Source organism: Vipera ursinii (assembly GCF_947247035.1).
Source record: "Vipera ursinii genome assembly, chromosome: 1".
Taxonomy (NCBI): Eukaryota; Metazoa; Chordata; class Lepidosauria; order Squamata; family Viperidae; genus Vipera; species Vipera ursinii.
The window spans coordinates 336,291,814-336,303,814 of record NC_139512.1 but is presented as its reverse complement, the minus strand read 5'-3'; the positions used below and the strand labels follow the sequence as shown (position 1 = coordinate 336,303,814).

The 12,001-nt window shown below is 41.2% G+C and overlaps 1 protein-coding gene across 1 annotated transcript in view; it reads right to left on the bottom strand.

Annotated features, from left to right (window-relative positions):
* The window catches only part of PITPNM3 (PITPNM family member 3), a gene marked incomplete at its 5' end in the record, with an annotated part of 86,119 nt that overhangs the window by 30,630 nt on the left and 43,488 nt on the right, over positions 1–12,001 (bottom strand). The window contains 2 exons of the mRNA XM_083350228.1: positions 5,499–5,734; positions 7,072–7,148. Of these exons, the coding sequence (XP_083206354.1) occupies positions 5,499–5,734; positions 7,072–7,148 (313 nt within the window). The remainder of the gene's footprint in view (positions 1–5,498; positions 5,735–7,071; positions 7,149–12,001) is intronic.

The following is a 12,001-nucleotide window of genomic DNA, read 5'->3' as shown; positions in this document are numbered from 1 at the left end:
ATGGCGTTGACGCCTGTAAGGGCAATTCCTAAGGGGCTAAACCAGTTTAACCCTATTAGATTAGTGCGATCCCCCTGGGTGACTATTACTTCTAGAGGTCCCTTGAACTTTTTGTACTCCACCCAGACCTTAGCCTTGCCCTTGAGTTGAATCGGTGTTTTCTGGTAGTCAGCTAATTGAACTTGTGGGCTTTCTAACGGTATTGTTTTTTTACTGCGCCTACAGATTTCCCTATACGTCTTTGACGAAATTAGGGTTACAGCAGAACCTGAATCCACCTCCATGTCGCAATAGACTCCCTGCAGTTTAGTTTTAATTTTTACCTTAGGGCTCAAACTGTGTACCCCCTCCACTGTCTTCACTAACCCCTCTGAGGGCTTTCCATTACTGGCTCGGTGGGTGATCGTACCTGGGGGGGGTAGCCTCCACTTCATGCAGGTTGTCGCGGGGACGGCCTCGGCAGACGGGTTTAATGTGGCCGGTCTTGCCACAATTATGACATTTAGCGCTCCGGAAACGGCAATTTGCCCGGGCATGGTTGCCTCCGCAGCTGGCACAGGCGTTTCGTTGTTCTCTTTGGGCTGAGGTGAAGTTTCTTGGGTTGGGACGGTCGTTGTTGTCACTCCGTTTATTTTGCCTTCTCTCCATTCGGCGTTGTATCGCGTCGGTGTCTGTTAGATCGATGGACTCTTCGTCGCTGAGAGACGCTTCGTCCTGATGGACGCTGCTTTGGGGTTCCATTGCTGTTCGGTTGAGGGGCTTCTTGTGGTTATCTTCATACGCCAAAATCTCCCGGGAGACCTGGGCGAGTGTCATCTCGGGTTTTGACGTGATTTTTTTCTTGAGGCGTTCGTCTCTCAGCCCGATGACCACCTGGTCCCGAATCCGGTCTTCTAAGTCGGGGAAGTTGCAGCTCCGCGCAGCGTGCTGGACTCCCGCGATGAAGTCGTTTGCAGGTTCATCCGGCCGCTGTCTTCGCTGGGCGAACTGTACCCGCCAGTACAGTTCTGAGCGGGCCGGCATGTAGTGCTTGCTGAGCCGGTCAACGAGTTCTGAATATGGAACCTCTGTGATTGGCACGGGGCTGAATAGTCCGACAGCAGCATCGTAGACGGGTGGACCGCTGATGTATAGAAGTGCTGCTGCCTTGGCTCTGTCATCTGTTATTTTGCTGACGAGGAGGAACCCCTCGACCTGCCCCAGATGCGACTCCCATCGCTCGGGGTGGCGAGTATCGAACTCCCTCACTCGTCCGAAATTTGCCATGCTGTCAGGGCTCGGTGGTCCGCTTCGCTGTGGGAGTTAAAACTCCCAGTGACTAGCTCTGCCGGCCGAGGACTCTTCCTGGCCGTGACTTCAGCTCTGGAAGCGGATCCCACCTTCGTCGCCAGTGAAGTGGCTGGAACAGACCACTCGAAGACAGCTGGTAACTTCAACAGATTTATTAAGACAGAGCGAGCAATAACAGGAGCCTTTCGGCTTTTTATAGTCTGGCGCCGGTCGTCTGGTCCAATCGCCGGCCGGTCTTTTTCCCGCTTTGCTTCTGCTCCAATCAGCTCCGCGGAATGCCTGACAGTTCGGTTCCTCGTGCTGGCGGCATGTGTTGCTTTGACAGCTGAAAGCTGTCAACTAGTGCGCCTGCGTAAGTCGGGAGTTTTGACAGCTGTCAAAACTCCCTCGTGTTCGGCTGTCAAACACTTTACCTCATGTTCGGCTGTCAAACGTTTTTCCTTATGTTGCGAACCAATTGCGTTAACACATTAAATGAACTATATACATATAATACATCTACAGTTGACAACTAGCTAAGTAAAAACTGCAGAGACTCCTTTCCTTTCCTGAATATTCAGTATGTAAATGACAGAGGGTTAAAGACAGAAAGATTCAAAGAAATTCCAAGCCTAATAGCTCTTTTCAATCTGACATACTCCAGGAAGGTTGGACTGAAGTTTCCATTTAACCTGGATAGTGTTTCCAAATGTAGGGGAATATAACAACAGCAATAGTAATTTATTAAATTTATATAGAGTCTGTGGATTTGTGAGCCTCCTTATCTAAGAACCTTCCTCTGATGATATTCCCCACTCAAAGCAATCTGCTCACTTTAATTATATGTACAGTATAGCTATGCTGAAGATTGTCTCATTTTAACTGAAGGATGAACATTAATTTTTCAAAGGAGAGAAAGGTGGTTTGGTTTTGTTCAACATCCTGCTAATTATCTCTGTATTAACTGGTGCAGGATCAATTCTTCCTTCTCCTATTCTTTTTCCCCCCTCCTGGAATAGTCGCCAGGTGATGTCACAGAGATAAACAACAAAATGAATCTGATTATACGAGGCTGATGAATGCAAACAAAGCAAGATTGAAAGGCAAATGTAAGAGAAAGACAGTGCCAATGAAACGGACAAAAACAGAAGAAGCAGTTTTGGTCCAATTCCAGTTGACCGCAGCCTTATAATTTTCAGAATATAAATGATGTCTCTCACCTCTGAAGATAGCAGAGCATCATTTTCTCTAGGCCTTTGGTCAAACTGACCTGGGACATACCGGTAATACTGACCACTTTACAATGAACACAGAGGATCTCCAGAATGACATGATGAAAGCTATTTACAATGCTGTTTAACTAAATTAATGTCTCCAAAGACACAGAAGAAAACAGCAATTACAGCAGGAGCTATATTTTGACAGAGGAGCCAGCTCACTTAGTGCCAATTATATTGTTGTAACTAATGAAGTGAAGGTAGGAGAACAGAAAGTTTTCATTCTGCTTCTGAATTCATTTCGTAGTTGATGCAAAAACCAACACACTAATTGTTTGAAAGATTCTAATTATATCTGACGTTTTATATATTTAATCAGCAGAACTTTCATATGAACCAAAGTAGGAGGAAATATTTATTGCTCGGCAAAGAAACAGAATGTTTCAATTTTCAAGTACAACCACTTATAAAATCTGGGTTGTAGGCCATTCAAGCATGCAAGGAATTAATCAACAAGACATTTTCTTCCTCCTGCTGAGAATCACAGAAGTCCTCAGCTTTCCTGAAAATCAGCAGGGAGAGGGCACTTGACTCATTCCTTAGCCCCCTGCATTCATGGGGTCATTAGCCTCCCTCCTCCAGCTTTTTTTCTGAGCAATTAACACATTTCCATGCTTCCGTCATGAGTTTATTATTCTGCTTTCATAGAGTTCAATTGGTAAGTTGGCAATAGGTACATAAGCAAATGTCTTGGTGGACACATAATCAATTCTTGCTACATCATGTAAAGTAAATTTAAAAATCTGCATGCCAAAGAACAGATTGTCTATAATTATCCAAGATACAGAAAGATGGCCATACATTTTATTTCTATGGCTATAGTGTTTTATTACATATGTCTAATTTCTGGGAACTTATTGTGCAACGTACAATCTTTGAGAGCCGATAACTTAATGCGTACTTATCCACCTATTCTTTGAGGGCACAAGTTGTCATATTTATTTATTTTATTTATTTATTTAATTTAATTTATATACCGCCCTTCTCCCGAAGGACTCAGGGCGGTGTACAGGGCAATGCAATAAAATACAATATACAAAAATTAAAAATATTAAATACTACAGCCCTATTCAATAAATTAATACAAAACTATAAAATACCCCTAAAGCCATCAGACCAGGCCGGCTTGTTCAAATAAATGTGTTTTTAGGTCCCGTTGGAAGGAGTGAAGGTCGGGAGCCATCCGGAGCTCAACCGGTAGACGGTTCCAAAGGTCTGGCGCGCCCACAGAGAACGCCCTCCCCCTGGGGGCCGCCAGTCGACACTCTTTGAGGGAGATCTCCCCTATGTTTATCCCCAGAACAGTTTTATTTGCCAGGCTTGCTATGGTAAGAATAAGAAGAAAAAAATTATTCTTAATGTTTAGATAACAGATGTTGGAGGGGCATTCTGAGAATTGGGTACCAATTCCAATTGTTTTCCATTTCCATGATGTATGCTTCTCATTCTATCTCTGAAAAAGAGGGAGATGGAAGAATCTATTTTAAACTACTAATTAGTTGAGGTCTTTGGATCCTCTTTGCTGAGCAGAAGTTAGAATACTCTTACCCCCTACCCCACCCCAAGGAAGACAATGGAAGAGATTCTTTTGCAATTAGAAAGAGGCATTTGGCTCTCCTTGTTCCAAAAAGCTGAAGAATTTTGCTACCATATTTTCCCCTTGGAGGGGAAGTGAAAATCCTGATTTAAACTGAATCTTTTATGGGAGGAGGAAGGAGCAAAGGGACCCCACAAGAAAAGGGGATCCCATCCAAAATATGGGTATTTAAAATGATCAGATATAAGAATGTAACATGAATCAATTAATGTATCGTTCCAAGAATTATTCAAGTACCTCAACTTTGCTTTTGTTGAAAGCACACACATGGGGTTTTTAAAGAGAGAGCGGGGGAGCACAAAGCGCATTCAAGAACAAGAGGCTGAAAAGCTCAGTGTTTCTGTTCCCAGATGATGTGACACTCCAGATGAAATAGAACTGAATCCTTTGCTAAGTTCCTCCTTTTCTCTGGAAAGGATTTATCAGAGCCTTGGTGGAGCAGTGGGCTAATGCCTCCTTAAGTAACACTAGCTGCCTGCAATTAGTGCAGGTTCGCATCCCACCAGGCTCAAGGTTGACTCAGCCTTCCATCCTTCCGAGGTAGGTAAAATGAGGACCCAGATTGTTGGGGGCAATTAAAGCTGACTTTGTAATAATGCCGCTTGGGGTGTGTGTGAAAGCCCTAACAAGCAGGCATATACATAGAATGAAGGCTACTGCTAAGCTTGTAAGCCGCCCTGAGTCTTCGGAGAAGGGCGGGATATAAATGGAATTAAAATAAAAAAAAATAAATATCAATCCCCTGGACTGTCCCTACCATTCCTACCTGGTGGCTTTATGTTAAGAAAGTTGGTTTTTTAAAGTTTCCCACAGAACAAAATAAATATTCCCTAAACCAATTTCAGAAGTGCAGTATTCAGCAATATTTTTTCTCAGCAGTGGCATTTTATTTTACAGAGGTTTATGTTTTACTTCAAAAGCTCAGCTCATAGTTTGAGATACATGTAACTATGCTGAGAAAATTCCCTGTAGGAATCTCAGAAAGCCAGAGGCACTAAAAAAAAAGAATAAACCAATACAGCCTGAGCCACCTGTGGCCACAGTTGAAAACAGAACTTTTCTTACATTCCCATTTATATACAATGTCACTATTTAGTACTGTTGCTATTTCTTCTGTTTATTAATCTGTCATTTCTAATCCAGCAATGCTTCACAGTTCGTACTTCTCTCACAATAGTAGCTAACAAGGCAAGCTGTTCTTATTCCCACTTCTCAGGTGGAAATACGCATGGAGGAAGAATAGTTTACCAAAAGGTATATCTCATTTCCTTTCCCAAAAAATGTCAGAGATAGCCTATTTCCTAGTTCACTGAAATATGTAATATGATAATGAAGAAGGAAGGAATAGAACTCACTTTGCCATGAGGGAGAAGGCTTCAGAGCAGACAGCTGGACAGGGAACAAGTCGGATTACAATATGGCCGAGTGAGGAAGGGAAGTGGGCCTGGGTCACTTTTTCAAATACAGATGTGAAGGTGTTAACATCAGCCATCTTGCTGCTGGGTTCCCCTGTTCCAGTATCTAGGATGTTGCCCCCATGAAGGACAAGAATCAGGACACGTGTTCTGCAGTTGCACAACTGACTTCCTTCCTGGAGAGGGAGACAAAAAGAAACCAAATGATTTGAGGAGAAGGCAGCCTTGTTTTATGCTACATTTATGAGAAAAAGAGCAAAACTCAGATATCGGGAATCAGTAGTCCTAGATTATTCACGGGCTCTCACTCAAGAGAAAGTGGAGGGTGGAATTGCAGAGAGGAATTTATTATTTTCTAGTGCATTTTGCCATATTAGAAAAAGCTCAAGTCTACAGATTAAAAGATAATTTGTAACTATCGTTAATGTTTTTATTGTGTGCTGCCTAGAATTGCTTTTTTTCTGAGATGGATGGCTATATAAATATGATTTGATTGATAAATAAATAAAATGTTTAAAATTAAAAATAACAAAGCCATGGATGTCTCTCTGCTCTGTTTTCTCAGTAACAGAATCAAATCCCAATACATGGATGAAGGTTGTGATTAGAACAGTTAGCTAAATAACAGCCCAGCAAATGTAATTTTGGAGTCAAAGATAATTTTGGCTGCTGAGAATAAAAAAATTACCCCCCCTGATGCATTATAACATCTGAGATTTTGGAGCATGTTCATAGCAAAATCCTAAGAGTCATTTAAGTGAGATGGGTAGTATAAAAATATGATGAATAAATAAACATTCTAAAAATCTCAGTACTGTATTGCAATTAGATCAAGAGTTTCCAACTTTAGCAACTTTAAGACCTGTGGACTTCAATTACCAGAATTCCCCAGCCATTATTTTGGGAGTTGAGGTCCACAGGTCTTAAAGTTGCCATAGGTGGGCACCTCTGCTGTGGATGCAGAAGCTGCCTGAAGCATGATGTTCTGTACCAGCCTGCTACCGGCCCTGCAGCAAAAGCAGGGACAACCCCTTTACAAACGGCAAGAGGCTGGAATAAAGCCTGCCAAATTTATTCACATAAAACAGAGCAAGACAAGACACCAACCATAAAACACGAGCTAAGAAACAGGAACTATCCAAGCGGTTGTCTTCAGCAAACCAGCCCTCCCACACATTCCCCTTAAATACAGTTCAGGGCGTGGCCTCTCTCTGCCTCCTTCCGAGGTGCCCCATTGCCTTCCTCTGTTTACTCCTGACTGACTGCCTCCTGCGTCGGGCGTCCTTGAACAGGGCCAGCTGTGGGTCATCTTCATCCACGCTGTCAGGCTCACACAGCTGGGTCTGCATCGTGACCAGATGAGAGGGGCCTGGCTGGGGGCTCTCATCAAGCTGTACAATCCCCTCAGCAAGCTCTTCAACACCCCCCTCCTCCTCCTCTGAGTCGTCCGACCCAACTGCCGAACCCACAGGCTGACCCTGAATCACAACACATGATCCAGATAGTAATTCACCTCAGGGTCCTCATGGATTTCAATGCTGCCCTGTGCAGGATAGCGATGTTTCCTCAGAGAGGCTCTGTACAACTCCCCTAAAAGATAAAAGAAGAGGAATATTACCTTTTTTGCTTTCAATGTCTCAATTACCAACAGCTGTGAAGCAGATTGATGCATTATTTATATGAATCTTGAGGCAAGATCTAAATAGCTATGGTTTTGTAATTCTGACATCTCAGCCAGTGAATTGACTCTATTCCAGGGCACCCATTTCCAGTCAACAGTAGTCATTCTGTCTTGTCCTCAACTGAGTTCTTGTAAAAAAAAACACTGGGAAATGCTACTGGTTATTGAGTGGAAGATTTTCTCTGGCCATTCATGAGTGCCTATGTTATGGAACAGTGTTTTATTTATTCGTGAGATCTATATATCCTGTCTTTTCTCCAGAAAACCAATTATATCCTAACTAATGTTAATTTTATCCTACTGGCCACAAAGTAGGTTAGGCTGAGAAAAAATGACCAGCCAAAAGTCAAGTAATGAACTTAGCTAAATGCAGTTTGAACTTGGACTTCCCCTGCTTTGGTAGTATTGCTGTTAACCACATTTTTTCACAATCTTCATCTGAAAGCATCAGTTGTCACCAGTTCAATTTATTACCAAAAGTGGCCATAGCATTGATTGCTTTATTGTTTCAAACCAGCAAATGACCTTGCTTAGCAGCTCATGTAGATGTTGAATAAAATAGGATAGAGAGTTGTAATCTGTGGCATCCCACAAAGAAAGGACCTAAGAAGCAACCTCTCTTCAACCAACATTGACTAAAACTGGTCTCAGGGAAATAAGAGAACTATCATAAAATAGCACTCCTACCATACAATGGTACCCCAACCTCTAGAACTGGTCCCAAAGGATGCTATAGTCAACAGTACCTCAAGTTGCTTAGAAATCAAGGAGCACAAGGATGGATGCACCATCTCCATCCTGACTCTACCACAGGTAATCTACAAGCTTAACCAAGTCTGTCTCCATACTAAATTCCACCCTGAAATAAGTAACACCAGCTGCCTGCAATTAGTGCAGGTTCGCATCCCACCAGGCTCAAGGTTGACTCAGCCTTCCATCCTTCCGAGGTAGGTAAAATGAGGACCCAGATTGTTGGGGGCAATAAGCTGACTTTGTAATAATGCCACTGAGGGGGGGGGGCGAAAGCCCTAATAAGCAGGCATATACATAGAATGAAGGCTATTGCTAAGCACATTTGATTTGTGCTTAGATTGTAAGCCACCTTGAGTCTTCGGAGAAGGGTGGGATATAAATGGGATTAAAATAAATAAAATAAAATAAAACTGAGTATAGAAAATCTGTTTCCTCCAGAGTTTGTATCAACTTCATACCAAGTGGCTTTTCAACAACCTTCCTTTAAAAGAGGGAAGTTATTTAAAATCATTCGGTTCAAGTACGGCCTCTTGAGAAGGGGATGCATTATTGCTTTCTTCAAGGAAGGGATATCACCTCTCCTTCAAAGAGGCTGACACCATCGAAAAGCATTCAGTCATAGATCACCTCCTTAGCTGCTTTCAAACCTAGGAAGATCCTTGGTCCAATAACTAGGTGGCCAAACTAAAAGCACAGAGAACCCTGCCCATTTTCTCAGGAGTTACTGGTTCAAACACATCCAAAATCACATCACAAGTCTGGGCCTTAGCCTCCTGGCCAGAGCTACACAGTTGGAGTTGATCTCTTTATCCACCAAGGAGCCATAACAGGTCTGAAGATGTTTCTGCTACTTTACCCCTCCCTACCCAGAAGGGACTGATCACTCTGAATAGGGCTTTAGGTCTGATCCTCTGGGACACGCCTGATGATTCAAATAAAAGATTATTTTTTTTAAAAAAAAAACAGAAAACGATAAGTCCTTTTTAAAGAATCAGTCTACAAATGTGATAAATAAACTCAAATTGCCCCAGGCACAGATGGCAGTGTAATCAAAAAAAGCCATCGAAAGGGCTAGTAAATGGGTGGGGAGCAGGAGTGTAAAGAAAACAGAAAATTTTCATTACCTGCTGAAATAAAGCTGATTATATGGCAAATTATGTTTTTCTATTTGCAAGAAAAGCTTTAATGAGGAAAAATTATAATTGAGGCTTAGCAGGACTCAAAAGAACTTCTCAGGTAAGGTTTCAGATTTTTACCAGCTTTCCCTGGCAATCTTATTTATACTGCTATTACTGCAATTCATGCTAATTACATCATTAAGCAAACTATAGGAACAAAGGAGGCAAAAATCAAATCTTGCACAGAAGGTGACATTCAGCATACATAATAGCTCACTATTCAAATAGCAAGGGGTGGGTGGGTGTTGATTGGATGTATAATTTAACAATATAGATTTGAGAAAATTCTGCATGAAAATTGGACATATTTTGAAACAAGTTAGAAACAGCAAGATGATAGAAAATCCTATCTACCAAGAACTCTCCTATCTATATTTACCACCAAGTAATCTTGTGACATTTTGAAATCTAACCCACATATTATGATCACAATGTTCATGGATCTAGGAAAGTTTATAATGTACCAAATCTGTTACTCTTTAAAATGGCATAAGATTTCTGTTTTACTCCTACCTCTCCTAAAATTGCTTTGCAATTCTTTGACTTTCCAGATGAGTTCTACTATGTGATTTCTTTTTTTAAAAAAGCACCAAAGGTTTTGAAAAGCAAAGCTTAGGATAGGACAGACACTTGAAGAAGTATGTGGTAGGGTTCTCCACAGGGAAACACCTGTGTTTGTCTAACATCCCTATACTCATCATCAATATATTTTAAGTTTTTTTCTTGAATAAGGACTGATGTTATGAACTCCAAATTAAGATTGAACTTTAGATATCCCTTGAAATTGTCTTGCTTAAAAAGTACATATTAATACTAACATTGCCCAGTTCTTCATCAAGTAAGGGGAAGATCTCACTCGTTTTTGCAAATTAGAAGAATCTGCTTGATTAATGTAACCTTCATGAATATAATTTTAAAAACACACAGCCTAAGACAGTCTAGCCCTACATCCTATTTTGTCCGAGTAGCCAGCTAACAACCCCCAGAGAAACCCGCAAACAGGATATGAGAACAATAACTTCTTCCAGTGTTCTTTACTAAAATATGTCTCTGATACTAGATCATGACTGGCAGCTACTGACAGCTCTTTCTGCTATGAATACAAATGACTATCGAGTAGGTGGTTATTATCACATATTGTGCAGTGAATTACATGGATTGCACCCTGTATGAAAAAGTTCCTTTTTTGTTATGTCCTGAATCTCCTTTCATTCAGGTTCACTACATAATTTTTTTTATTAATAACTACAGTGTTTTGGCCAATCAAGGCGGAATAATTAGTCCAAGGTACAACTAGCCTATCAGATAGTAAAGTTTGTCCTAATGTCCAGTCACAACTGTTTTTGGCTTGAGTGCCAGCTCCTTATCCCATTTCTGTCAAAAAAAGAGCTAAGCCTTACATTTGCTTCCTGAAAGAATCTAAACCAAAGATCCCCAATCTTTTGGGCACCAGGAACCTGGTTCTGTGGAGAGAGGTTTTTCTGTGGACTGGAGAGTGTGTGGTTTTGTGTGCTGCCTGCATCTCACAGATGGGTTTTTGCTTGTTTCTGCAGACCAGTTGCTGGCATGCTGCGGCCCAGTACTGGTCCATGGACCGGGGGTTGGGGACCCCTGATCTAAACAAACAGATGAGCGCTAGTGTGCATACCACAATATGGAACCAATGTGATTACTTCTGGGTCATATATGTTCACTTGTCAGCCTGTCCAAGAGACCAGATAACTGAATTGCAGGGGTATGCCAAAAAGAGAGAGACTCTATCCTGAATCAGAAAGTGGAGATCCAATGTAATATTCCAGGGTGAAATTAAGACACTCCAACTTTTAATGCAATTATAGATGACCAGGTATTCCACTACTAACATTACCAGAAAATATCTCTGCTAGGGAGAAGAATTGTAAGATGCCCAAAGTCACTTGGCTATAAAAGTTGAGTGAATGAATGAATGTGAAAGAGTGAATGGATGGATGGATGGATGATCTAAGCTGCTGAAAGGTAGCATACTTCCATTATTGAAGAGGATTTTAGGACTGATAAAGCCACAAGTAACAAAATTGTTTTATGGAGTTCTGCCTCAATAAAATCCCCCAGTTAAATTTGGATGAATTTCAATTGAGTAAAAGCAAAGGGTTCCATGGAAGAGAAGGAAAACAGCTATTCACTCTCTGGTTAAGCAAGACTGTGTTACAAAGGAACAAATGACTAAACCAATCCCCAACATGAAAAACTGTTCAGACTCTGATGCATTTCCTTATTTTACATTTCCTTATTTTACACTATCTGGAAGGAACAATTTAGAACTGGCTATGAATATTTACTGGAAAAGAAAATTCAGACTGGAAAGCTCCTACCTACACAGTCACATATGGATGCCATAAACCCGCATAGAAATTATGTATGCTTTGATCAATATGGGGAATCTTGTTTGGAACTTGTAGAAAACAAGACTGTATATATTAGTTTATATACTTAATTTCCTATTTTTTCCTATTGTTAAATAGACAATTCTTAACAATTATATAAGAACTGTACGACACGGATATATTTATTATATGGTTAGTGCATAAAAGCTGTATATTCATTCCCATATTCATTTTTAAATGAATATTTTTTTTTAAAAAAATCAGCATGCAGCTTCTACAGATTTTTGTTTCCAGTAAGTGGATGGGAACTCAATCCCAGTTGAGACTACTATATGTAAGAGCCTTGGTGGAGCAGTGGGCTAATGCCTCCTTAAGTAACACCAGCTGCCTGCAATTAGTGCAGGTTCGCGTCCCACCAGGCTCAAGGTTGACTCAGCCTTCCATCCTTCCGAGGTAGGTAAAATGAGG